The sequence below is a fragment of the Babylonia areolata genome, chromosome 23 (genome assembly GCF_041734735.1).
Source record: "Babylonia areolata isolate BAREFJ2019XMU chromosome 23, ASM4173473v1, whole genome shotgun sequence".
Taxonomy (NCBI): Eukaryota; Metazoa; Mollusca; class Gastropoda; order Neogastropoda; family Buccinidae; genus Babylonia; species Babylonia areolata.
In genome coordinates this window covers 40007113-40034612 of record NC_134898.1, presented here as the reverse complement: position 1 = coordinate 40034612, position 27500 = coordinate 40007113, and the positions used below count along the sequence as shown (strand labels likewise).

The following is a 27500-nucleotide window of genomic DNA, read 5'->3' as shown; positions in this document are numbered from 1 at the left end:
GAACCTCAGTGACGTGCCTACGTCATCGTTAAGTTGTACTCCGCGTGGCCTGGACTGAAAACCAAAACACGAGAACGAAGAAGACATCAACACGTACTGTACGCTCATGCTTTACAAAGTGGCACATCTTGATATGACGGCAGTTAGTATTACCTCAGTGAACTATTAAACAATCGGTAGGCATATATTTTTCTTTTATGCATCTCACAACAAAAAGTCACATAAATTGAAAACGATGCACGAAAAGGAGGAGTTTGTATTATACTCCATGTTTGGTGTCATATACTGTACCATGTCAAACTGTGTATCAAATATTACTTACATTCAGGCCCTGATGCCCGGCTTTTTTTTTTCCTCCAAAAGAGAGAGCATTGAAACTATAATTATGTCCTGATGAAAATCTCTCAGTGTCGCAAAAGATTATAGTAATGATAACAATGAAGTGCTCTTTTATAGTGCTGTAATTATATGTAATTAACTCCAAACTCTTGAAAAGCCTGTATGTATGAATGACAGATGATCAGTCGCGTCTGTCCTGCACTCTTTGTGTACTTTCGCTTCTGAGCGCACCAGCAGCCATATGGAATTCATTGTCAGAGCAACAATGCGAACGGGAAAACTGCTGGCACCGCGCGCGCGCGTGCGTTATGTCAACAAAAACAACAACAAATGCGGGCTTTAATTTGTAAAAAAAATCATTATTCTTATTTCTCCTCGATACCTGTACAATTTTACAATAAACGAGTATCCTAAAACCTTTCTTTTAGTGAATGTATTCGGTAGCAGAACGTCTTTGTAGAAGGGAACGGCACGATGTAAGGCATACGGCATTCCACAAGTCTTCTCATGTCTTCTCTCCTTCGCCGGCTGCGCGATGCTTCCCGTCTCGTCGCGAAGCTCTTCGCAGCGTCAGACCTGTTCCATTGCAACAGAGGGGTAGCATATTGTAGTGTTTGGTTCCGTTTCACTGATTTTCTATTTCTTTTTACAAACACACTATCATCTATGCAGTTTATTTATGATCTTAAATGAATTATTGTGACAAATATGAACCGCTGTTTTGGTTTTTTGAAAACAAGATGATTATTTAACAACAAAATCGGGAATTGAACTGCCAATTTGCTAGTCCTCCACCCCTCGGCTTTGCGCAAGTGCGCTGAACCGCGGAAGACGCATGCGCTGTGAACCCACGTGTTCATAAACAAATTTTGATGGAAAGAGGGATCAGAGAACTGGGAGTTGTGGTTTGTAGTTTGGATTCTAACCCTTCTTAACTCAGGTAGTTTTGCTACAGAGCTCAACGCTTCTTAACATGGGGACTGAAACTAACAAAGATGACCGTAACACGCCCGAGTACCTAGCACAATTACTAAAAGATAAGAAACAGATTCAGGCTCTTCCAAACGTATTCGTTCATGTGGATAAACTTTTAGACGAAGGTAAGTCAACTTCCAACTCTGCTGTAGTTCTTCGACAAACATGATACTCCACTGTTTTCTGTACTGTGAATATTTCTTTAGACGTTTCTTTTCAGGTAGTTCAGTGATTTTTATTTTCTTTGATTTATTTTGTGTTTCAGATGTTCGGTCTTGCTATCTTATGGTAGACCCACTAAGTCACCGTGTTCCACTGTCAGCCGATTCGGTGTGCTCGAAACAAAGGGTCGACATACAACTTCGCTTGTACTCAGAAATTCAGATACACATTGTAAGGAATTTCCATGTATCAATGTTGAATACAGTCACATTTAAAAGTTCTGTTATGCTTCAGAATAAACTTTTATGCCTACATTCCTTAACACATTCTGTGTTCGTTTCGAGCAGCGCCATCTTGAAATCTAAGAATACTCCGTGAGCTCAAGCTAAACACATTCTCAGTTTGCAGGGCATATTCGTTGCCCCGCATTTCAGCCGGTAACAATTCAAGCAGAAACGTTAGCCGTGCTTCTCCAAGATAAGGAGATAAGCTTGGCTTGCCGTTGACTTCTAGGTCGGACGACGTGCTCGACTCATCTCGGGTTTGATATCGGCAAGTAGGAGAGCCGAGTCGGCACAGTGACGAAGATTTTTTTTTTTTCCTAATCAAAATCAGCATCACCGAGATCTTAGGGGATTAGCAAAGATTCCAACACAGAGCAGTTGGCCTGCCCCAGATTAAGATTGCTGTTGTTTAGCAAGTCTTTTTCAGCTGGAAAAATTTTGTTTCGGTTTTTGTTTTTTTATTCCAGATCATTGAAAGATGTTTTGGAGTTTCAAAAGCACATGTATCAGAATAGTTTCTTTTCAGTTTTGTTTGAACCAAACTAAAGTATGTTCTGTTTTTACCCCCACTGTACTAACATTCCTCGTTCCAGTTAGGTCTTGGTTTTATTTTTAGTATTTTACTGTTTTAGTGCATAATAATTTTGTGCGTACATACAATACATGTATGCTACCGAACACACAAACACACGCATGTACATACACGTGTAGAATACCAGCCAGTGTGTGTGCACATGATTTGGCTTTCAGCCACACACAGCTCAGTCTCACAAGACAGTTCATTTTCAGTGATTTGGTGCTAAATCCTGTTTCACACTTATGCTTTTGTATTATATGGGTTAACATTTGTTTCATAATGAATTATTGTTGATTAAAAATAATGTTCATAATTGTATTTAATATGCCATTATTAACACCTAATTTGTGATTTATTGCTGACAAGTGACATGTTGCTTTGTTGTCTGATTTATATTTGAAATTTTTGCTATCAGATTTTGTATACAAGTAATACTTTTGGATGTACACTGTTGGGAACAGAGCTTTTATGCCACCATTGACTTGGTAATTAAGGAACTGTTGTATACATTTTTTTTAACCTTGTTGACAGTTATGTGCATCTGTGCATGTTGATTGACATTTAGACTGATATTCTGCATACTTTCCCCACCCCACATTTGATCAGCTTGTTGAATTTGTAAAGTTAATATTTTCAGGGGCTAAAAAAATGTGGTCTTTCTCTTTTGCATTCCAGATTATACATCTATACGTAACCTGTAGCTTATTTTGGTAACCTTACTACTAGAAAGAAAATTGTGCGGTTTGTTGACTGAAAATTGTATAACCTGTTGAACTAATGTCTTTTTTGTGCTTTGTGCCCTACCCTTTGTTATAATGTACCATTCTAGTTGGAGTTTGTACTACTAGTGGAAAACTGTTCATCACATTGTTTGAACTGACTGACCATAGCTGTGCACTAGCTTACCAGTCTAGAGAGTGTTGGTGTATCCTCTTTCCACAGTTGAAAAAAAAAAAAAAAGAAAGAAGACACACATATCAGGTGTGGGTTAAAAATGGCCATTTCTGCAAGTTCGAAAAGTATTCTGGGACTCGTGGAGTATTCTTCTTCTCAGCTTTGTGAAAAAGGACATAAAATGATGAATAACAGAAAACAGGTAAAGTATCCCGCACAAGTAGCAGACGATGGTTTTTCTCTCTGTATATAGACTATAGTGTTTTATGCGTGCTTACAGATGATGTAAAGTGTGTGTCATCTTATGATCCAATTTGTTCACGCTGTACTTTTCTTGTCTGTTCTGTTACTATTGTTAACGTTTTATAGTAATTATACTGCCCAGTGTGTGTGTGTGTGCGGGTGCATGTATGACTACTTGTGAATGAGAGAGAGAGAGAGAGAAGCGTGACAGTTCACGATTTGTCATACTCCCTGCCCCAGGTTCCATAGCACACAGTTATATTCACTCCATCTATATTGTTTTCAGTGTAATGTCTTGTTTTAGTGATGTTAATTATTTTGTAGGACTCTAGGAGTAATACACAGTATTTGCTGAGTCATTTAGTACCTATGTCTCTCTCTCTCTCTTCTCTGTCTCTTTTCTCTCTCCACTCATTTTCTCTGCACTCTCTCTCTCTCCTTTCTCTCACTGTCTACCATGCCCCCATGTTCCACACCCCTTCCTACTTATTTGTTTATTTGTTTTGTTTTGTATTTATAGACACAGATCCACCCATCATTTAGATTTTCTCCTCATTCACAGTTTCTGTGACAGTCATATGTAAGGTTTCCCTGTTACTGTGACAGTCATGATTTCATAATGTTATGACTTACCTGTTATCAACAGTCATGATTTCATAATGTGACTTCCCAGTTTCCATGACAGTCATGATTTCATGTTATGACTTACCTGTTGCCTTGACACTAATGACAGTCATGATTTCATAATGTTACTTCACAGTTGCCATGACACTGACATTTATAATATCATAATCAGATAATGTTATTACTTTACTTATTCTTAGTAACTAAATCTTAGGGTTGATTTTTAACATAAGTGTTGGCAGGACATATCTGTGAGTGTGAGTTTGCAGTTTGAATAAATTTACTTTTTTTTAGTATTTACGTGACTTTTACTAATGAATTACTCACGGGCAGCTCTTAGTCTCAGTAACTTAAAGTAGACATCAAAAGAAAAAGTTTTATTAAACTCTTCCCCATACCTAACATAATTTATGTGTCAGAGTTGCCTTGATTTTAGTCAAATGTCTGTGTCTCTGTCTGTCTGTCTCCTTCACTGTCTCATATTCTGTTCCTTCTACCCCATCCTTTTTTCTTCTCATGCCTCCCAACATCCACCCTTTTTTCCTCAGTTGAGTTTCCATCACTGTCTTCTCTTCATTAACATGACTGCAGTTTTTTTTGTTTTTGTTTTTTTTGCATGTTATTAAGATTAAACGCAGAGAAAAAGTAGTGTTGAAAATATTCTGACTTTTTCTGTTTAGTGCTTGGGATAATTTTATTTAGAATATCACTTTAGGGTGGTTGTGATTGTGTGTGTGCATGTGTTTGCAATACGTCAGTACATGTGATGTATGTTTGTGTGCTTAGTCTGTGTGTTTTTGTGTATATTGCATACATGTTTGTGCAAGTGTATCAGACAGTAAATAGCTACTGACAGAGCTCTATAAACTCATATTTGTCACAACACAAATGGTGATATTCATATCAGTGAAAATTGATACAACAATACAAATGATGTCATTGTGGACATTGAAAATTACAACAATGCAAATGGTGATCAATGTGGCACACATCAAGTTTTTTACTCTGAACTTTTCCAACATGGAACAGCAGCACACACAATGTGGATCAATGTTTCAGCATTTGAACAGACTTGTTATAAACGTGTGGGCCAAAACACATCATTTGTGAACTGTTGAACTGACATCACTGAGGACATATCTCTGAACTGCAGTGGATATGTGTGTGAACACTGGAGCTGTGGCATCCCCTGAGACTGGGTTTTTCCTGACTACTCCTCCTTGCTGTGTTTTAAAGGCTGTGAACTTGTGTGTGGTGGATCACAACGGCATACAACACACTGTGTGTGTACATGATCTGTGTGGTGCAAGAACGACATGTCATATCACTCTGGGCCAAAGATCAAGCCATCCTGTGCATGGATGAATGGGATTTATTGTGAGGAGTCGTCCAGTAGGAACAGCACTGGGCTTTGTTCAGTTGACTTCACACAGAGCCTAGAAGAGGAAGGAATGCTTGCTTGTCTGGAGTAGGGGGCCCCTGTATCCAGGAACCCTGTAGCTAGCAGGGAAAGAGAGGGAAGCCTTGCCAGGAGAGAGAGAGAAACTGTCATTCTAAATGCCTCTTCTGCCCATATTATACTTCTCTGCAGCAGAGCCTGTATGCGTATGCAGTATAGTATACTCCTTGGTTCACCTGGAGTGGAGAGAGAGAGGGGAACAGAGTGGGCCTTTTTTTTTCTTTTTTTTTAAATAATTTTTTTAACAGTTATTATGATGAGCGTACCTATGATTTGTTTGTGACTCCCTCCCCCAGACATTCTTTGTTGTGTATGTCTGTGGTTTTCTTCTGCACAGTTCCTGAGTGAAGGCACCGACTTTGTGTGTGTGTGTGTGCGTGCGTGCGTGCGTGCGTGCGTGTGTGCATGAGTGTTGTCAGTTCCTGAAGGCTGGGAAGGCCTTCAATTTAGTGCGAAGGTGTTGGGTTGCAGGAGGGGGTGCATTCCTTTGAGAGAAAGAACATTCCTGTGAGCAGAAACTATGGTGGATGAGCAGAGAAAATGATATTGGGGTTATTGCTGTACACACTTTTTTTCTTTACTTTTTCTGACTCGGGCTTCCTTTGTGTCTTGTCTGCCTGTCTTGTCTTCTGTAGTTTCATCTGCTGTCTTTGTGTGGGTGGGAGCATATGTATGCACATGTATGCATTACGTGTGTGTGTGTGTGTGTGTGCCCACTTGAACACTTGTCTGGATGTGTGCATTTGTCAGTGTGAATAGGTATGTGTGTACACATGCACACGTGCATCTTTTATCTGAGTCAGACTGTCCATGGTGTCAGAGATGTTTGGTTGCTTATTGGAATCACACAGTGGCTGTTTTGATAGTTTTTTGTCATAACAAGCTGTCAGCTCTTGAGGAGGTATAAGTGACAAGGAGTTCTTTTATATATATATATATATATATATATATATATATATTGCTTTTTTTAAATTCCTTTGTTGTTGTTTTTTCTGTTCAATTTGCTTTATTGCAGAAGTCAACATTATGCTATGGTGAATATGTGCAGTGACACTGTTTCATTGATTCACTCATATTCATTCAAAACTAGCAATGTAGCATGCTGCTGATGATGATGAGTTTTTAAAAGATTTTTTTTTAATGTTATTTTATAGAGAGTAGGGTGGATGGGCACTGGCAGGGAGAGAATGGGGAAGGTGATCAATAATAAATCTGTCAATTACAGCGGTGGAACACTGTCCTGGGGAGAGGGCCTCGGGTTGCAGAGTGCCATGACATGTATCTCCAGTCTCCGTGATGGGACTGATCGGGTGTGAAGATAGTGAGAGAAAGGTGGCAGAATGTTTAAGATGCTCATCTGCCAGTACAGTGTCCACGAGGGTCTGGATTGGAATCACACTTTCACTCTTTCTCCCAAGTTTGACTGGAAAATCAAATTGAGCATCTGGTCCTTTGGATGAGACAGTAAACCTAGGTCCAGTGTGAGGCACACGACTTGGCACTCCGGCAACGAGTGAGTTGCCCTCGGGCAAAATTCTGTAGAGGGAATCCACTCTGATAGGTATACAAATTATATGTGCATGCACTCAAGGTGTAAGTGCGTTGGGTTATGCAGCTGGTCAGCCATGACGAAACTGATCAGGTGTCAATGACTGCAGTCAGTAGCAGTGATTGACAGCTCACCTTTGGTGCCCAGGAAAGAAAGTCATGTGGTTCCCAGGACAACAAGAGAGAGCGACGACTTCGACAACTTCGTCTTTTATTAGTTTCATGTTTTCCACAAAGTTTTGGAGAAGAAAGGGAACTTATTAATCCAACCACTCAGATTATGAGAAGAATACAAATTTATTATAACCAACAGCAGAGGTCAAGGATGGGACATTTGACAAAGATACATTTTAAACAATTTTAATGGTAACCCAGTTTCCATGGTGAACTGACAGAAACTGGTTTCTGCATCTATCCAAATGACTTTATGAAGAGACAGCACATTCCTTCTGCAGTAACCATTAATTTTATCATGAGATTACATAATTTGTAAAGGGCAAGAAGTTGAGAGAGAGGTGCAGAAAATTGTAAAATTTTGTAAAAAGAAACAAACAAAACAAAGCATTCCTTGAAAATGAACAGTTTTCAGTTTTTATTATTTTATTTTTATGATTAAAAAATCTAAACATTGAATGAAGATAGAGCTGTGCGTAAATCTTGTTTTCAAACATAAAGATAATATTCTGAAGACTGAGCCATTTAGGAAAATTTTATCACTTGTTTGGAATCAGTCTTGCATTCCCCCCCCCCCCCCCCCACACCCACACACACACATTAACGCAATAACTCAAAAAGAACTCCCATCCATTATGAATGATGTCCAGAACAAATGCAGCTCAGTTGTGTTACGATATTCATCGCATTCATGCTAACCACATTGCATTCATCCATCCGTAAAACCAACAGCACACACAGACTGATCAGCCGTCTCCATCTGTGCTGGGACAAAAGTCTTTTGTCCTCTGGTTCTCACTAGATCATGAAAACAGGTGTCAGTTTGCATCAGTGCCATGTTTTAACCAGAGCTGACCGAGGCGATCAATAATTTTGATTGGGATCTGTGGGCATGGGCCATGAAGTTGCAAAGCCTTGGCAATCAGGAATGGATGTTTGTGGGTCCTGATCAACATGGGCATTGTTTGTCGGAATGGGTGTTGCTTGTCGGTCCTGATCGACATTGGCCACAGTGTTTGTTGGAATGGACGTTGCTTGTGGGTCCTTATTGACATGGGTATTGTATGTCGGAATGGACGTTGCTTGTGAGTCCTCATGATTGACATGGGCGTTGTCAGAAAGGATGTTGCTTGTGGGTCCTGATCAACATGGCCTCATGGGCATAGAATAGTTGCTGCTTGCAGGTCCTGATCTACATGAGCCACAGTGTTCGTGTCACCAAGGGATGTGGGCAGTGTTAGTTGTGTGTGGCATGTCTGGGCAGTGGGTGTTACAATACAAACAGGCTGGTGTGTCAGTGTCAGTTTGGCAGGGAGGACTGACTGTAGGGCGGTTGGTGGTTGTGTGATGTGCAGAGATAAACCGGGTGAGGGTGTCGTTGTTCCATCACCAAAACAAGAAGGACCTATGTCTTCCGGAGCCCCTGGGTCCTGTGGTCACACTGCAGGAGAAGCTGTATGTGCCTGTCAAGGAGCACCCCGACGTAAGTCTTTGTGTGTGTGTGTGTGTGTGAGGGGGGGGTTGGGGGGGGGGGTTGTTGTTTTTCATTCGTTCACTTTCTTGGTTTAGGCTCTGTGTGACTGTGAAAGATCACCGTAATCTAACTTGTCTGAGTCTTTAGGCTGTGTGGAGTTTTCTGTTTGTTCGTTTTCTTGTTTTTCAATTGTTAACTTTTATAATTTAGGCTCTGTGTGCCTGTCACAGTGTCAAGGAGCACCATGATGTAGGTCTAAAGGCTGTGTGGAGTTTGCTGTTTGTTTTCTCCTTGTTTTTCATTCATTAACTTTCATGATAAAGGGTAATATTTTGGGTGGGTTTGGAAGCTGATATTTATTTTTCTCCAAAGACATTCAACCAATAATCACTGAAAAAAACGCTCATAGCAATTCTGTCAATTCACGGAACCCATTTTAACAGCAGTTTGAGTCCTCATTCATTGTCTTTAGATATACAATTGTCCATCCACTTTGACTTCTTCATGTAGATGTGTCATTTTTTCAGGACAAAAAAACAACAAAAAAGAAGAAATATTGACTGCTGTCACTAAAACTGTAGTAAAAGTATAGGGATGAAGCAAAATTAGACATAAGGTTTGGGCATTATGATAAGGTTTGAAAAGTGCAATACAGGGGGGGGGGGGGGGGGGGAATGTACAGTCAGAGTCGGTGATGGTAAGTATGTGAAAGTAAACTGAATTTTAAGTGGAAAAAAATCCTATTGATTTTGATGCATGTGTGTGTGTGTGTTTCAGTTCAACTTTGTTGGTCGGATATTGGGGCCACGCGGGATGACTGCCAAGGAGCTGGAGCAGTACACAGGCTGCAAGATCATGGTGCGCGGCAAGGGGTCCATGAGGGACAAGGCCAAGGTCAGTGCTGCCTTGCTTTCTTTTCTTGTAGGATAATTGAAATAATGATGATAATAATAATAATAATGGGTATTTATAATGCACTCTGTCTTCACAGCATAGGGGCCCAGAGCACTAACAAAAACTTCAATAGGGGGGGATTGGGATAAGTATTGATATCAGTAAGTATTCAGCAGTGATCAAAAGATTAATTAACGAGACCGTTTTTTTTTGGAGACATTTTATTTTGAAAATCGACAAGGGTGGTTCGTCGTATTGCTTTGGTGCTTTAAAAAACAAACAAACAAGAACACCAAAAGAAGCACAAGATTGCAAACATAATAATGTCCCACAGTTTCAAGCAAGTTGGGTTGAGAAAGAATCTCGGTTGTTGATTCTACCATTTTTGTCCTGCTGAAGCTAGTTTATCGTCTGCAGATATCGTGCCTACAATATCAAGTCCAGCCAGACATTGGCTCATTCCTTCCAGCTCTGTTGAGATAGCAGCTGCATGACTGGCTGTATCGTATTTAAGCGTGTGACAGGCAGGTGTTTTCGATAGGTGTCTGGATTATTCCCCCAAATAAATATGCTGGGGTGTAACTTGATGAATGCCAGGCTGATCAAGATGAGAAGGGGAATAGGGACGGGGACACAGTTTATTTGGTTTGGGGGCAATGTTGAGGGGGGTGCGGGGGGGTGGGATTTGGAAAATAAAAGGCGAAAAATTAAAGCATTTGGTCTTTATTAGAGGAAAGGGGGTGGGAGGGGGGTGGGGCAGAGAGAGAAAAGAAAAAGAAATAAAACCAACAACCTTACTTGCAATCATATAAATCATAATGTAGATTGAAATATAACTTTATCTGTCATAGAATGTAGATTGAAATATAACCATTTATGTAAAAGTAAGGAAATATAGAATGAACAGATAGCAAAATAGTATCCTGTTAATTGTTAAAATGTAAACCTAATAATAAAACTGCATACAAAGGATTAGAAATGTTGCATTTAAGAAAAGGCACAATATCAAAAAAAAAATATATAAAAAAAAGAAGAAGAAGAAAATATTAAACATGATAAATTTAGCAGTAAATGTTGAGAACAGTTGCTCTCACTGTCTCAGGAAGACAAGGTACAACATTTTTTGGGGGGTGGGTGGGTGGGGGGGGGTGTCTTTTTTTTTTTCCTCTCGATGATGAATTTAAGCAGCACAGAAATGTTGAGAACTGTTGTTCTTAGGAAAACGCGGACAGAAAACACACACACATTGTTCTAAGGAGCACACACACACACACACACACACACACACACACACAGTGACAAACCACGCACACAAAGTGACAAACACCCCCCCCACACACCTAACGTTTTCCCCCCTTTCCTCCCACCCACGAGGACCAGAACCGGGCTAAGCCCAACTGGGAGCACACACACAACACACACACACACACACACACACAGTACATGCATGCACGCACACACAAAGTGACGCACACCCACACCCACCCAACCCACTAATGTTCCCCCACCCTTTCCTCCCCCCCGGCCAGGAGGACCAGAACCGGGGTAAGCCCAACTGGGAGCACCTGAACGAGGACCTTCATGTGCTGATCACGGTGGAGGACACCCGCAACAGGGCCGAACCCAAGCTGGCCAAGGCCGTGGAGGAGGTCAAACGCCTCTTGGTGCCCGCTGTGAGTTTCCTTTCTGCATTTGACCCCACACCCCCCACATTCCAAAAAAAAAAAAAGAAGAAGAGAAAAATAAAAAGAAATTCTGAAGAACTGGGTATTATGGACCAGCCTTAGAAGATGACGACAACCTCGGACGAATCAAATGTATTTTGTTGTTGGGGGTTGTGTGGTGGGGTTTTTTGTGTTTTTTTAAATTAAATTTGTCTTTTTCTTCTTGTTGTTAAATTTTAAACAATTTGTAATGTGCTGGACTGAAATAATGACAGAGGCGTCTGCAATCATGAGCTTGTATAATGTCAAAACATTTGAGTGCCAGAATTTGAGTTTGTTGGCTAGAGTTAGCAACAAATGTGGTGTTACTGTTTGATTGTGATTGCTGGTGATTGTCATTATACTTGTTTCTGTGTGATTGGATTGTTTGAATCATGTCATTTTTGAGTGTGGTTGCTGGAGTAACAGTTGTCATCATGCTTGTTTTTGTGTCGTTGGATTATTTGATTTGTTGGCATTGTCTGTCCAGTCGAGTGTTCAGTTGTGAGACTGGTTCATGCATCTTTGATGCACCTAGTGCCTTTCCTATTTGGGGTACTGTTCTGTACCAGTGTCTTTTTCTTTATCTGGTCTCTTTTTCTCTATCTGTGAATTTTTCTGGTCTGTCTCTTTATCACTTTGTCTCTCTTCCCTGCTTCCCCCTTGCCATCTTGTATGGCGTACTCTCTTCTCGCTGGCAAAGCTCATTTTGTGGTTTACTCTACTCTACTCTCTCTGTCTTGCCCCATCTATCCTTTTTGTTGTGACCATCTGTTCCCTCCATTTTCCTTCTGCTTCAGCTTGCTCTCTTGCTTGCTCTCTCAAAGCATTCCCCTCTCTCTCTCTCTCTTTCTCTCTGTCTTTCACTTTCTGTTCCGCCCCCCCCCCCCCCCCCCCATCCCACCCCTTCTCTCTGTCTCTGTGTCTCTAGCTGTGTTTTCTCTCTGTCTCTGTCTCAGAGCGTCTAGAGCTCTCTTTTGCTTGCTCTTTCTCTAGTCTCTCTCTCTCTCTCTCTCTCTCTCTCTCTCCCCCCTTTCCTCGCTCTCTCTCTCACTGTATTTGTGTGTGTCTGTCTCTGTTTCTCTCAGAACGTCTCCCTCTCCCACCCCTCTCTCAGTCTCCCCTACTCCTTTTTCTCTCCCCCACCCTGCCTTCTGTTTCATACAATCTGCACACCACCAGACTTTTTCACCCCTTTCCTCCTCCTTCCCCCTGCCATTTTGATGACAGTTTTTCCTTAGAAGGAAAACATTTTTTAAAGACTGGGGGCTGCTTCCGCCCACCCCCCACCCCCTTTTTTTTCTCTCAAAATATGTCTCTTGACACTACACATCATAAGACTTTTTTTTTTGTGAGGAGTGATGACCCATCGAGAATTAAGTCTATTTGTGTCATTATCTTGTGAGGGACACTGGTACTGAAGACTTAAGAGTAATGCTAGCACATATATACACAGACTGTATATGATCACACTGGCTTCAGTGCGGCCATTTCATCTTAATTCTTTCCCAGTAAGTCCATTTCAAAAGCAAAATTTGTTTCTTTCTTTTCTTTTTCTCCAAATCAAGAATTAACTCTTATTTGTGTCATTATCTTGTGAGGGACACTGGTACTGAAGACTTAAGAGCAATGCTAGCACATATATACACAGACTGTATATGATCACACTGGCTTCAGTGCGGCTATTTCATCTTAATTCTTTCCCAGTAAGTCCCATTTCAAAAGCAAAATTTGCTTCTTTCTTTTCTTTTTCTCCCAATTGTTTTCACGATGTGATGCCTCAAGAGTCGGAACAGCTTGAAAAGAATGTTGGTGTATATTTTTGTGGTGGCAGGCAGGCAGGCAGGAAGACAGGCAGGGCGGATGTTGGGGGTCTGGGAAGGGGGTGGGGTGTGTGTGTGTTCATTTTGCACCTTGCAGGGAGTGTTGTTTGCCTTTTTCTTGGCACCCGTGGATGGGGGGTTAAGGAAGGCTCAAGGGGTGTTCAGTTTCTCTGAGAATAGAAGGGGGGCGGGGGGACGGAGGGGGGGTTGAGCTGGAATGTGAAGGAACTGTTATAGCTGAAGCATAGTGCCTGTGCTTTGTTCTCTTGGGGGGCAAGAGGTATTTTGTTACACAGACGGTCCAAGAGGCAGCTGATCTTCTTTCTTTTTCTTTTTTTTTAGCAGCTGTTGTGACTAACTGTTCATGTGTTTTTAAAAAAAAAAAGGAAAAATAATTTTAGTGTTAACGTCATCTGTGGGCAATTACAATTAAAAGAGACGAACTCACAGAGCACTTTGTAAATCTATAGCAACACGTTTTAACCAATATTGCTTACTCAGTTACTGTACCTTTATCAAAGTGCTGTTTTTCTTTTTTTGTTGTTGTTTTTAAATGGATCAGTACATAAATAAACATGTCAAAATGAACTTTGTTTTCAGAAGAAAGAAAGACACAGTTACTTTTATACATTGAATATTCTAATCAGGAGTATTGTGTCTTGATGTCAGATGAGAATTATGTTTTGAATGAAAAAGAAAAGGAGGGAAAAAAGTTTGAGAAAAAGAAGGAAGATAAGCCATATCAATTAGAAATTAGGTCGTATCAATAATTAGTCTGTATGCAGAACAGTGAAACGGTGGTGCTTGCTAGACAGTTCCTACACGGTTCCTGGGTTTGCGAACACCAGTTTTTAGTTCGCTTCAGGGGAGGGGCACTTGTTCAGAGTGTTGCCCCATTACCCCACCAGAGGTCTTACATAGCCCCTGGACCCTGGCTAAAGACAGCTTTTTTGTTTCAGTCCCTCTCACATCCCTGTGTTTTAAATGCCGAGTTTATTGCTCTTAAGGGAAAGGTAGGAGTGAACAAGAAATAGAGGGGAAGTGTTAAAAGTTGGTACACATTCGTGAGCGTTTTTCCCTTTACCGCTCCTCATTAGAATTGAAAATGTGTTGAACCTCACCTGCCCAGTGTAACGTAGCGCCAGTTGGGTTGTAAGTGACAGCTTCACCCTCCCTGTTAATGAATTACCCCTTGCATCTGTGTCGCTCTGGTGTGTGTGTGTGGGAAGTGTGAAAGGGGAAGGGAGGGGAACAGGATATGGGTCAGGCAGAATGGCAAAACATAGTGTCAAGAAGTGTTACAATGAAGAGAGAGGGAGGGAGGGAAAGAAAATTTAAACTGCACCAGATTCATTTGGGAAAAGAAAGAAGTTTGAAAAACCCATTTGCATTTTATACCTTGCTGGTGTTAATGTCAGTTTTTACTTAAAAAAAAAAAAAGGAAGGGGGTGTATAGCCCTGGGCTGGGTTGTATGAGTGATCTTAGCAGTGCTAAGTTTGCTTAACATTAAGAATCCAAGTCTGTGCAAATTGTGTAGACTGAAGGGTGTTCTTTACTTAAGGCTGCTAAGATTGCTCATGCAGTCCAATCCTGGTTTCTTTTAATTTATTAAGTTTGGGGCTTGTCTTTCTCATCATTTGTTTTGGTTGAATTGGTCAGTGTAGGGGAGGGAAAGCTATTTTGAGACAGGTGTTTTGGGGGAGGCAGGCTATTCAGCAACAATATATCTTATTCAGATTATTGTCTTACAGAGAAGCAAACATTTTGTTTGTCTATTATTGGTATAAACATTTCCCATGTTCATTCAGTTTATAACGAACCACCACAAACTTTTTTTTTTTTTTTTCACAACACTGCCTTACATACTCTACTTTTTAGAATAATGGATTTTTCAGAGGGTCAGGTATCTGGCATAACAAAAGGGAAAAAAAGGGGGGAGGGGTGTAATACAGACAGTCTGCTAGCTGCAGACTACAAAACCTGCGGATGACTCACGAGAGCTTTGAGCATAACATGAGTGGTCCTGGTCAGATTTCAGTGATTTTATTGGCAAAGACTAATAGGCCAAATCCTGCAAGCTGCGAATGTGAGAGCTGGCACACTAACACTGCGCAAAGCATTTTGAGTGAGCTACCTTTGGAAGCAGAAAGAAAAGATATTTGTGAGCGGAAGAAATGAACAGACATGTAAGCATAAATTACACACACACACACACACACACACCTACACACACACACACGCAAACTCTTGCAGCATGCACATGCGTATGCACACACACACATATACCTGCACACAACAGTTCTATGCATTACAGAAAATCGGTTGTGCCAGATTGTAGATCTGTACATGCATCAACTTGATCAAGGATAAAAACAAAATCCTATGACCTTGATGGTTCCAGAGTTTTCCACATGGACAATATATTTACTTCTAGTGATGTCAGGTCTCCTTCGCTGGCAGTGAGTGGCAGAAGAACACGAACAACCAGCCTGCTGTCTTCAGTCTTGAAATAGTTCATCATCACACTACTGTCGGTCGTTGCACTGTCTGTGATGCAGCGTTCTAATAATACCCCCCACATCAAAGTTTGCCAACATCTCTCTGGGGAGTGGCAGTTAAACGTGGCTGTTGCTGATTGTATCTTCGTTGGATGTTCCCATCGCTTGTTCCTGTTGTCAGTTTAAAAAATTTTCTTCTTTTTTTTTGTGGGGTGCGTCGGTGGTTTTCTGCTGCGCAGAGGCAGTGATACTTCCACAAGTTTTTATTTTCCTGTGTGAAATTGAGTTTTTCCCAGGCAGGAAAAGCATCACTCACTTCTGCTTCCCTCCTCACATGCACACACACACACACTGACTGAAACCATTTATTGTCAGATTAACTGTTTGTTGTACTGACTAAACACACACACACACACACACACACACACACACACACACACACATGTGCACACACGTACAGAAAAAGAAGATGAGTTTAGATGGCATTAAAAAGAGGAGCAGAAGAAAGAAAGAAAAAAGGTCACTTCCTGCTTGTTTTGAAACCATTCATAACTTCTCACCCAGACAATCTACAGGTATTGATTTAAGCTCTGTTTCAGGCCATTCTTACCCCAATTTCCATATGAATTGTTCACTTGATGAGGAGGATAAAGTTTATTTCTTCTATTTCTTGCATTCCTGGATTGCATTGCATAACAGTGGCTCATTTGACAAGGAAAATGAGCAACAATGAATAAAACCAGGATCCTGACATCAGGGAAAGATGAAAAAAAATTTTTTTTTTTTTGAATCCCTTTCACTTTTCACATAAATCATAATCAGTGAGTGGAGTGGAGGGAGGGGGGTGGGTTGGATGGGATGGGCTCCACCTAAATGGGGTTGAAGAGCCTGTTGTTTATTTCAGCCCAGATGCTATGTCCTTGGAAGTTGAACAGAGTTAACTGTCCATTGTTTAGCCCAGGACTGGAGGAACACATTGTCAGGTGATGGTCCCAGGCAGTGATTTATTCATGAGCATTGTTACATACATGTTTATCCACAGTGACACAGTAACTGCCTCCCATTTGCACACAAATTATTTATATGTGCATACGCATGGTTGGTTTGTGCATACGTATGCACACGCTATGTGTGTTCTTGCACACACGTGTACTTGTACACTCATTTACACCTTGACTGACAGAGACATGCATCATCCTTTCTCATGCATGCACTTACACACACACACACACACACACACACACACGCACACGTCGCAATTTATTTTACATGAGAGAAGGCAGCCACCGTGTCAGAAACAGGGGGATTGGAGAATTGAAATTGAAGAAAAAGCTGTCTGTCTCTGGGGAATATCTCTGGAATGGTGGCAGTTCCAGGTATTCACGCAGCAGGCAGAGAGATATGCAAGCGTGCATTCAGCCAGAAAGATGCACTCACACGCATAGACATGGGCATTCACCACACAGTGTACACACACATACACACGAACAGGTGCACACACACGTACACACGAACACGCATGCACGCACACACACAGAGACTAGAGTGACAAACATACACATGCGCAAGCACACATGCACGTGCACACACACACACACACACACACACACACACACACACACACACACACACACACACACACACACAGTGAAAGTTGGCATGCTGTTCAGGGAATGCCAGCCAAACAGTAAGTAAAGCCTAGGATGTTTTTCTCTCATCAGTGTAAAAAAAAACCCCAACCCACAGTTAAGTCTCTAGACATATGATATCTGTGTGTATGCGCACTGTGTGTGCGTGTGCACCGTGTGTACATGCATTGTATGTGTGTGTATGTGTGTGTGTCATGGGGTGGGGGCGCTGTTTGGGGAAGAGAGGCTGTCAGTTTGGACAACACAGCAGCAATCACACACAGGAAGATCAGACAGGCGAGTAAACTGGGTCCTGGGGGGTGAGACTTGAGTGGGGGGGGGGGGAGGGGGGGGGGGGGGGGGGGGGGGGGGGGGGGGGGGGAGGGGGAGAGAAGATGGCAAAGGAAGGGGGTTGGGTGAATATCCCCTCCCCCTCCCCACCATCCCTCTTCTCTAGCATATTCCCCCCAACCCCCTCTTCCAACCCCTTTCCCTCCTCTCTCCCTTTAGCGTACAAGTGAAGGTCCCCCGTCTTTCTTTCTCCTTTTGCTTCTTCCTCTTCCCCACTCTACTGTGCCTGTCTGTGAGGTTAATGATGGTGCCGGCAGTGCACGATGCAACCAGGGGGTGACAGGGCAATGAGAACCAGATGCTGGTTGGAATTGCCGCCAAGGGATTTGCTGCCGTAGACTTCTTCGCTGAATGTGCACACACAGCACACACACACACGCATGCACGCACAGCACGCACAGACACCGCACGCACGCGCGCAACACACACCACACCACACACACACACACACACACACACACGCGGGGACGTGCCTGCCTGTGTTGGCAAGCTTTTGACAGCAGTAGCATCCTCTATATCCTCAAGAATCCTGAACCCCTATCTTCCCCCCTCCACTCCATCTTCTCACCACCCTCATTCCCCCTATCTGGGCCTCCCCTCTGTGGGCTTCTCACCCAGGGGCCCCAGTCCTGTGACAGGGGTATGCTTCTTCATTCATGCCTGCCTGCCTGCCTCCACACGCATGATGAAAGAGGAAATACAATCCAAATACGGGAGGTGGAGAGGGGTGGGGGGGTGGATGCACCGAGATACATGCGAACGCAGGCATGTGCATGCAGGGGCGCCGATACAGGCCTGGTGAGCGTGCAGGCAGACTCGATGTGCTCTTCTTCCCCCGTGTATGTGTGTGATAGTCTTAGCTGTGCCGTGCACTGTGTGTATGTACTTTGTTCTGCTTGGATTCACATGGGCTATGGCGTGTCTTCTGACTCAGTCTGGTTTTGTCGTTGTTTGTGGTACTGCTGGCAAGGCTTAACTTCTTCCCTGAAGGATAAATGATTAACACCCTCTCCATCCTCCGTTCCCCTTCCCCCTCAATCCTTACCCCTCTCCCCCACCCCTCTCCTCCTCCATCATCTTGCTTTCAACAGTCGGGGTCCCCATCAGTCACTCCCTCAACTCTCAACCCCTCCCCTCCCTCCCCTTTCTCGCTTGCCCTTTCTTGTTGCTGCAGGCAGAACTCCGGCTTTGATCTGTGTGGGGGCCAGGGACTGCACAGCCAAGAGATTGATCTGGTGATTCCTGTATCATATGAAAGGGGTGGGGAGAGAGTGGCATTGGGGAAGGGGAGAGAGTAGACCCAGCTGACATGAGTATGTGTGGCTCTTGACTCGTCTGTTGGTGATGTTAGACTTGTGTTTGTCATGTTGGACTTGTGTATTGGTGTTGTTGGACATGTGTATTTGGTGTTGTTGGGCGTGTGTGTCAGTGATTTTTTTTTTTTTTTAAGCAGGAGGTAGCTGTGGTGGTGATGTAAGCCCAACATTTTAGCTACAGTCTGCCTGCCTACCTTGGCTGTTTGGTCTTGACACCTTAGGGAGCGTTGTCATTGGCTGATGAATAGACGCAGCTTGACGTAGTTTCTAGTTTCTTTGGAGACAAACTTAAAAGATCTGTGCGCACTCCCCCTTCCTCGTTCTCTGTGCTTTCCCCCATTCCCACACACCCATCTGTAAGGGACTTGCTTTGCTTGCCTCAGGGTGCTCATTATCTGTTGGCGGAAGCTCTCTCTTTGTGGACATTTTTTGTGATGTGGATCAGCATTTTTTTTTTTGGGGGGGGGGGGGGTAGGAAGAGACGGGTAAAAAGCCTTGCTGGATCCTAATCCGTCCTGTACATTCAGTTAGTGCGAAGGGTTGGAAACTCCTCTGGTGGTTAATGGTGACTGTCTGTCTCTTGTTGGGAGAAAGGGGGAGGAGTAAATGACTGGGTGATTACATGGTGTTTTCTTGTTGTTGGAGGGAGCGGTGAGAGAGAACGAGACGGGGAGAGGGCGTGAGAGTCTGGGAAATGATGGGTGCAGTTGCCTTGAACGGCACAGACCATAGTTCACTGAGTTGGAAGTGTACTGTAACCGGGATGGGACTGTGGACCAGGTCGTTTGGTCCTTGCACATCATGTCTCAGAGAGCTAGGTTTCCAGTTAGATTTTACTGTCTGTATAATTGGTAAGCTGTTCGTGTGTGGTGCAAGTGTCTCATTCTGGCCTTCATGTCTCTCTTCCACCACCCAGTCCCCAAAGGCCATACAGTCGACGTTGTGATCTGTGTGTTTGACTTAGACTTGCTGTTCAGTTGATGGCATACGGCACACACTATACAAGTGGGCGTGCACATGTATTCGCATGCATGCAATGCAATAAACTTGCACGCTTGCAGGCACAAACATCCGCACATTGTCCACCAGGTGCAAAGATGGGTATGCGCGTGCACACACACACACACACAAACACAAGCGCACCTGCACACATGCCCCTGCACACATGCGGAAGCTTTGTTTTAACAAAGCGTTTAAGGTTAGACTCCAATTTCCAAGTTTTTTTTCCCCAGCAGCTGTGTGTATGTAGATGGGTGGGGTGTATATTATGTGTGTGTACATCTGTGCCTTTCAGCACTGAAGTGTGGCAGTGAAAACACACAGAAAAGGCCAGCTTCCAAACTCCAGACACTTAAATCAGACTTCAAAGCTCTCAGAAGCTCCCTTTTTGGTGGGTGGGAGGGTGTGGGGGGTGGGGGGGTCAGCACAGCCTGGCCGTGTTTTCCACAGCCTGTCTGTCAGCTGAAATGAGTTTTAGTCCTCATAGGAGGAGGAGCCAGTTGGTTGGTTATTTAAGGCACAGTGAGGAACTCTCTACGCAGTTAAGATGTCCAGATTTAGAAACTGTTGAAAGGAATCAGAGGGTGTGAGGGAGAAGGGGAGGTGGGGGGGGGGGGGGGGGGGGGGGGTTGGAGTGAGGATTGAGGGGGATGATGAGGTGTTCCATGCAGGTAGACTGGTATCCATCAGGCAGGTGTGAAAGCTGTCGGAGAAGTATTGGGGAGTCTGTCAGCCACTGCTGTAATTGCCCCTGGCCCCCTGCCTGAACTGTAAATTCTGCTGTTGCCTTGGAAACCCAGGGGTTTCCTGCACACCACCCCATCTCTGCCATTTGTCATTTACTGGTCTTTGAATTATCCCCCCTTTTTTCACAGTCTTATATATTGCTTGATGTCTGGCAAGTTCAAAAAGTTGAGTCAGTTTATCTAAAATGAGCATCACTGCAGTTTTTAATGTGAGTGTTATCTGTGTCACTGTCAGACAAATTTATTAAAGTGTAAAGTTAAGACAACAAAAACAATGAAAACAACAAAAATTCAGACTAGTGAGTAGTGTGTGTAGGAGAGGGAAGGAGGGACGTATGTATGTGTTGATAAAAATATTTGAGGCCCTGGGTGGGATGATTGTGTTTTGAATAATGAATGGGTTGCTTGGCATGAGGAAAAAAACCCAGACAGACAGCGAGTTTGTGCAGGTGTTATGAAAAAGAAAAATAGATTATTTACAGATTTGGGAGGGCTTCATTTTCAGCAATTTGACAGGGTCATGTGTATGTGTCTGTGAGAGAGAGGGTGTGAAGACAGACCAGCATGGTGTTAATGAAATTACCTCATACACTGTTAATTTACATGTGCACGTCTACTGATGTTGTGGAAACAGCATGTTTTCCTTTCAATTTTCTCCCTGGCACTGCTTATTACATTTTCTATATCTATTTCTATGGGTTTTGTATGACAAAGGTGGTTTCCTTTGCAGTTTACACATGCACAAGCACACATTTGCATGATGTCAATACCCTTTGTCGCTTACATAACCTGAAACATGCATGCACACACGCTAGCACTTTGGACGAGTTTTTTGCACATACATGCACACACACACGCACTCACTCTCACTCACACTCTCTCACACACACACACACACACACACACACACACACACACACACACACACACACACACACACACACACACACACACACACACACACACACACACACACACACACACACACAGGCGTCTGGAGGGAAAGCAGAGAATTAGCAGGGCATTGAAAGATGGCAGAGGGTATGGAGGGGCAAGTGCCAAGGTCTCCATAGACTGGAGGCTGTGTAAACAGGCCCCCAGAGGCGATGTGAGGCTCTAATGGCGGGGAGGGGGGTCCCAGCATCGGCAGACAGCACCAAGCTAGCTCTCAAAACATGGAGATTGTTGGATGCATGGAATGCTTCCGCTCCCCCCGCCCCCCCCTTTTTTTTTTTTTTTTTTTTTTTTTTTTAACCGGTACCTTCTTCCCCCCCCCCCCCCACAACCCCCTTTGTTTGAACATTGAACAGAGTGTGTGGGTGGTGGGTGTGCAATATCTGTGTGTGTGCATTAGTGTCCCAGTTTGTGTGTGTGTGTGTGCATAAGTGCCTCCGTAACTATGACTGACATTGGGTACAGTATTTTGCATGAGTGACATGAGTTCAAGTGTTGTGTATTTTTACGTGCCTCTGAAATGCATGCTTTTCAAAATTATGCCCACTTCACTTACATTGTGTGCTTGTGTTTATGATATATGATTTATTATACATCTTGATCTATCTTATTTGTTTTTACATTAAAGAATGGCACATATTTCAAAGTATGAAAATATGGTTCAAAAAGTGCTGAGGAGATTTGAGGTGGGGAGATAACGGAGACACAGGCCTTTCTTCTCTCCTTTTGTGTGTATGTGTATTTTTCCTTGAACTAGTTTGTTCTCCTCCCAGTTGTGAGGGGTTTCCAGCCTGTCCGATAAGCGATATTTTTGTTCCTTGGGCAGTTCAGCGTTTGTTTCTGCCTCACAGAGCTTCCATTGAATTGAGTGTAATCACCTGGTCTGGATGGTTCTGTGTGTGTGTGTGTGTGTTTGTGTGTGTGGTGTTCTTTCAGATGTGAAATGTACATGATCCTTGAAAACAGACAATATTTTCCTTCTTCGTCATCTTTTTTTCATTATTTCTCCTCTCCCCCTCTTCCTCTCTCACCCTCCTCTTCTGTCTGGCTGCCTCTCTCTCTCATGCTTGCATATGGGCATGCTCTCTCTCTCTCTCTCTCTCTCTCTCTCTCTCACTCACTCACTCACTCACACACACACACACACACACACACACACACACACACACACACACACACACACACAATTTTCACTCTCTGCCCATTCCTATTCTCAAACTCACCACATCTCTGTCTCTCTCTCTCCTCTCTCATCTTCCTCTTGTCTTCTCTCTTGATCTCTCTCTCTCTCCCTCTCTCTTTCTATGTCATTCTCTTGTCTTGTCTCCAACCTCCCACATCCCCCCTTGCCCCCCAACCACTCAAACCAGTGAGAGCATGTCTTCCATCATCTCTTTGTTGCTCAACTTACTGAACTCAGGGTAGAGTGATGGGAGAAGACAGACACTGAACAAAGTTAGTGGCTCGTCTTCTGAAGTCCTTGTTGAGATGTAACACAAGGTTCTTAATATCCTGTACTATTGGTCTTGAAGTGTAAGAAGGGGGGCACGTGTTTTGGTGCTCTGGTTTTATTGCAGCAGACTGAGCAGTCCTCCACTGCTGAATGGAGCGGCACTTGTACTGTAGATAAAGACTGCCATGAAGAGGTTTAGGGTGCAGGTGGGGGGTGGGAGGGGATGTAGGAGGACTTTGGGGTGCGGTAGAGGGGGTGGAGGCGGAGAAGGTGGGAAGGCATCAGACAGGCGCTTCCAGGCTTCAGTGTGAAGGACTTGGACAGCCTCTGTGTGTGTGTGTGTGTGTGTGTGTGTGTGTGTGTCTTCTGCAGTTCCTCATCAGGGTTTTTTTTTTTTTTGTTTTGTTTTTTTTTATCTGAAGAACTCTTCTTGACCTGACAGTCCTACCACTCTGGGTTTGTTTTGAGGGTTCTTCACTTCTTGGCCTGTGTGCCCTGTTGATGGACCCTAGTGCTGTGTTGTGCTTTCCGTCTGTCTGTCTCCTTCTCCTACTTCTCCCTCTCTCTCTCTCTCTCTCTCTCTCTCTCTCTCTGTGTCTGTCTGTCTGTCTCTCTCTCTCTCTCTCTGTCTCTCTCTGAGTCTCTCTCTGTCTGTCTCTGTCAGAGGCAGAGGTTTAAAGAATTAAATCAGAGGAGAGTGCTTTCTCTTGTGAGTCCATGTGCTTGCCTTTGAAAGATTAATTTTTGTCATGCTTGCAGTTTTTGTGCTGCCCTGTTTTGCCCCCCGCCTTCACCCAATTTATTAACCTAGTAAGAGACTTGGAGTATATTTTCCACTTGCCTGCCCTCAGAGAGTTGAAATTAACTGCAGTTTGTTAATTTTTTGGGCCTGTAAGTTGCTTTTCACAAAGTGAATGTGTACCGGGGAGGATACTACTACAGGTTAAGTTTGTTCAGTTGAACCTCTTGAACTTGGTTCTCCCCTGACTTTCCCTGGAAGTTGAGTGAACCTCTTGAACTCAGTGTGCCTTGACCCCCCCCCCCCCCCTCCCCCTCCCCATTCTCTCTTTCTCTTTCATAGGGGGTACCATGATGTTAGAGCCTGCCTGGTGATGTTTGAAGCTGATTTTCTTAGCATTAAAAGCATATATATGTGTATTAAATACAGTTAAACGTTCACTGTGGTTTTAGTTCAGACAAATATCATCATCGGGGTTATACAGGCTGTCCTAACAGTTGTTGGTTAAAAAAAAGAAAGAACTAACTTTTTGCTAAGCAGCGAGTTTAAAAACAAAACAAAAAACAAACTATTTACAAAGGATCGGTTTTGTGTACGTTGAGCAAACCTGGCAGTGTAAAATCAATGTGGGTTTCTGTTCAATGAAGTGGAAGGAAGTGCGTTTGGGCCTCCTGTTTCCTTCTGGGCCTGGCTAGCCACACCATGGTGGAATGCATGTTGAGGGAGGTCCATTCATATTGGGGTCGTTTCCTCTCGGCCAGGAACGAAATGAAGGATGGATGGATTATAGTCACGACCTTTGGGTTGAGTGACTGGCCCGACACACTCCTCGGTTTCCTCGGACAAAGTACTCATGTTTTTTTTTGTGGTTTTTTTTTTTTTTTCATGCATGATTTACAGATGGTTATTGGTCATCTATTCTTTCTTGGTGCATTTGATGGGTGACAAGGGAACTAAATCTTTTTTATGTGCTTTGTTTTTGTTTTGGGTTGTTTTGTTGTTGTTGTTGTTGTTGTTTTTTTTTTGGGGGGGGGCTGCAGAAGACAATGTGAATCCATGTTTATGGAATTTATTTTAATTTAATACATGCACATTGATCCTTATCTGATCCTTTGATCAGTCGTCATATGTTTGCAAATGGACATGAGTGAACATATATAATACTCATTTCTCTGTCTCAGTTTTCAAGACTTTTTTTTTTTCATTTTCTGTCTTTCTCTGCTTGTCCTTCCTTAATGTCCTCACCATTGTTTTAAAATTGCTTTTAGCAGATAATACTGAATAGATTCTCAGTTATCTTAAAAGGTTATATTTTATTTTATTTTATTTTTTGTAATGCTCTTCTGTCTGTGTCGTTCTGCCATAGTCTCCCCCGCCCCCCCCCCCCCCCCCGACCCCACTGGCCCTTTCAGCATCATTGCACTCGTTTTCCCCCACTGCGCGTGTTGTTCAGTGACAGCAGATGTTGATTGTCAAAGACCATCAGATAACAACACCCGCCTCCCATGCTCTCCTCTCTCCCTGCTCCTCACATGAATGGAAATGGATTTTGTTGATTGCTTCGTAAAAACAAGTCAATTACTGGTCCCGTCTAAAGACATTTGTCAGCACTGCTGGGTTGTGTGTACGCAAAGAAAGCATCCAGCAGCGTCTGTTTGATTGTGAAGGCGTGCTTACACTGTTTGTAGCACTTTTGCTTCATCAACACATTTTTTTAAATATTTGAATCCAATACTCAGTAAGCGCTCTTGTGCTCAAAAGGCTTGCAGAAAATACATTTTTGAGCAAGCTGATCAACCGTTCAAGGCTTGCTGCTCATTCAGAACAGCAAAAGGTCATGACGTTATGTTGAGAGAGTGTGTGTATGTGTATGGATATGAATGTATGAATGTGTTTGTTTTATTACTTTTTACGATGTTAATGATGATGGTGGTGATCATTCTTCGTTGTAGTAGCAGTGGATGTAGCAGTGTTAACAAAATTATTATTTTTGTGTCGTTATCGTTAATGTTGTTATTGTTATTGTTGTCACAAGGACAGATTGGAAGACTGGGCGATGCCTAAAATCTTTATCCTTGAGTAATAAAGTTTTTGAATCTTGAGTTTAGATTTTCATTGATGTCATGACTTGGTTTTTCAGGAGGTGCATTGGCTGAAAGGTTAGAGTGCTGGATTCTGTCCCAAGTTTCTTGAGTTCAATCCCCAGTTTCAGTGCATCTGGTGGGATAAGGGTGAAAATTTTTCCAGTGTAGTTTCTGAATCCCCTTTTGATGGATAGGTTTTACCTATACAGAAGATCGCATTATAGATCCTGTAATCCATATCAGTGTTCACTTGGTTGGCTGGGCTATAAATAACATGATTTGATATGATTTGAGTTGGTTACAGAATCCAGAAAATATCCAGCATGCACACCCCCAAAAATGTAGTATGGCTGCCTGTGTGGCAGGGTAAAAATGTCATTCACATAAAACTTTAAAAGCCCTCTCTTGCATACAACTAACAAGTGAACATGAGAGTTGCAGACACCCAACCACCTCCACCCCCCCTCTCCCCACCCCCCCACCGCCATCCCCCCTACACACACAAAATTTGGAGGCTTGATTTTAACCAGTCTCATGATTTTGGGATTTCGATTTAAATAGGTGTCATGGTTCTAGTTTAGAGGTCCTTGACATGGAATGATATCTTCTGATGGAAATGACACCTCTGATGACACCTCTGATTGAAGCGAATAGTATTAGTGATTAGTATGTTCTTTGCGTGCTGAATGAGGTCGGGTGTTCAGGTGTTCTTTTTGATTTACACACTTGTTTTTGGCAACACAAACTCTGCCTGCCTGCCTGTGTGTGTGGCCGCCGAGTTTGTCAGGCAAGCGCATGAAGGCATGCAAGTGCAGTGCGTCATTGTTGCTTCTTTTCGAATACTGTGAACAGGCCTTCAGTTTTAGGTCAAAACGTTGAGGTGGTGGCTGGTGATGCGGTGAGTGTGTCTGTGTGCAGTTGACTTTGAATGAGAAGAGTCCAGAGGGCAACCTAGCTGTTGCCATTGTGTAAATGAGGTAACAAACGACTGGAAGAGCCGGAGGATGTTGAGAAATGCATGAGGGAGTGGAGGGGAAAAAATCAATGGGTTGGTCTGTGGAGGAGCTGTGTGGGAACAAAGGGTGCGTAATTTCACAAGTCAGAAGTGAAAGTGTTGGTTTTGAGGATCGCTGGGAATGGGAGGGGTTTTTTTTGTTGGTGTTTTTTTTTTTCTTTTTTCTTTTTTGAGGTGTGAGCACCATTGGCACGCTTTCTGTGGAGGCAGGGTGGCACACACATACACGCACACACACACACACGCACATGCTGCATGTTTGTATGTTCAGTATATGTGTTAAGCAAGGTGGATGTTTGTAGGAAAGCTTATATTGTAAACATTGAACCGCAGATCTAGAATGATATGTGTACAATGGGAGCCAGGGTCAGTTGTTGAAGATTTTTTTGCTTGTGCGTGAACCCTCTTTGTGTGTATATGCATGCAGATCAAATACGCACATTAAAGATCCTGTTATCCATGTCAGCATTCAGTGGGTTATGGAAACAAAAACATACCCAGCATGCACACAGAGCATGGCTGCCTACATGGTGGGGTAAATAA

At 43.0% G+C, this 27500-nt stretch overlaps 1 protein-coding gene across 3 annotated transcripts in view; it reads left to right on the top strand.

Moving 5' to 3' along the window:
• The first annotated feature begins 1270 nt into the window (after positions 1-1270).
• Positions 1271-27500, top strand: part of LOC143297832 (KH domain-containing RNA-binding protein QKI-like) — a 49578-nt gene continuing 23348 nt past the window's right edge. For all 3 annotated transcript variants that reach the window (XM_076610347.1, XM_076610346.1, XM_076610348.1), the window contains exons 1-4: positions 1271-1439; positions 8635-8762; positions 9531-9647; positions 11177-11320. In XM_076610347.1, coding sequence (XP_076466462.1) covers positions 1313-1439; positions 8635-8762; positions 9531-9647; positions 11177-11320 — 516 coding nt within the window. In that variant the 5' untranslated portion in view covers positions 1271-1312. The remainder of the gene's footprint in view (positions 1440-8634; positions 8763-9530; positions 9648-11176; positions 11321-27500) is intronic.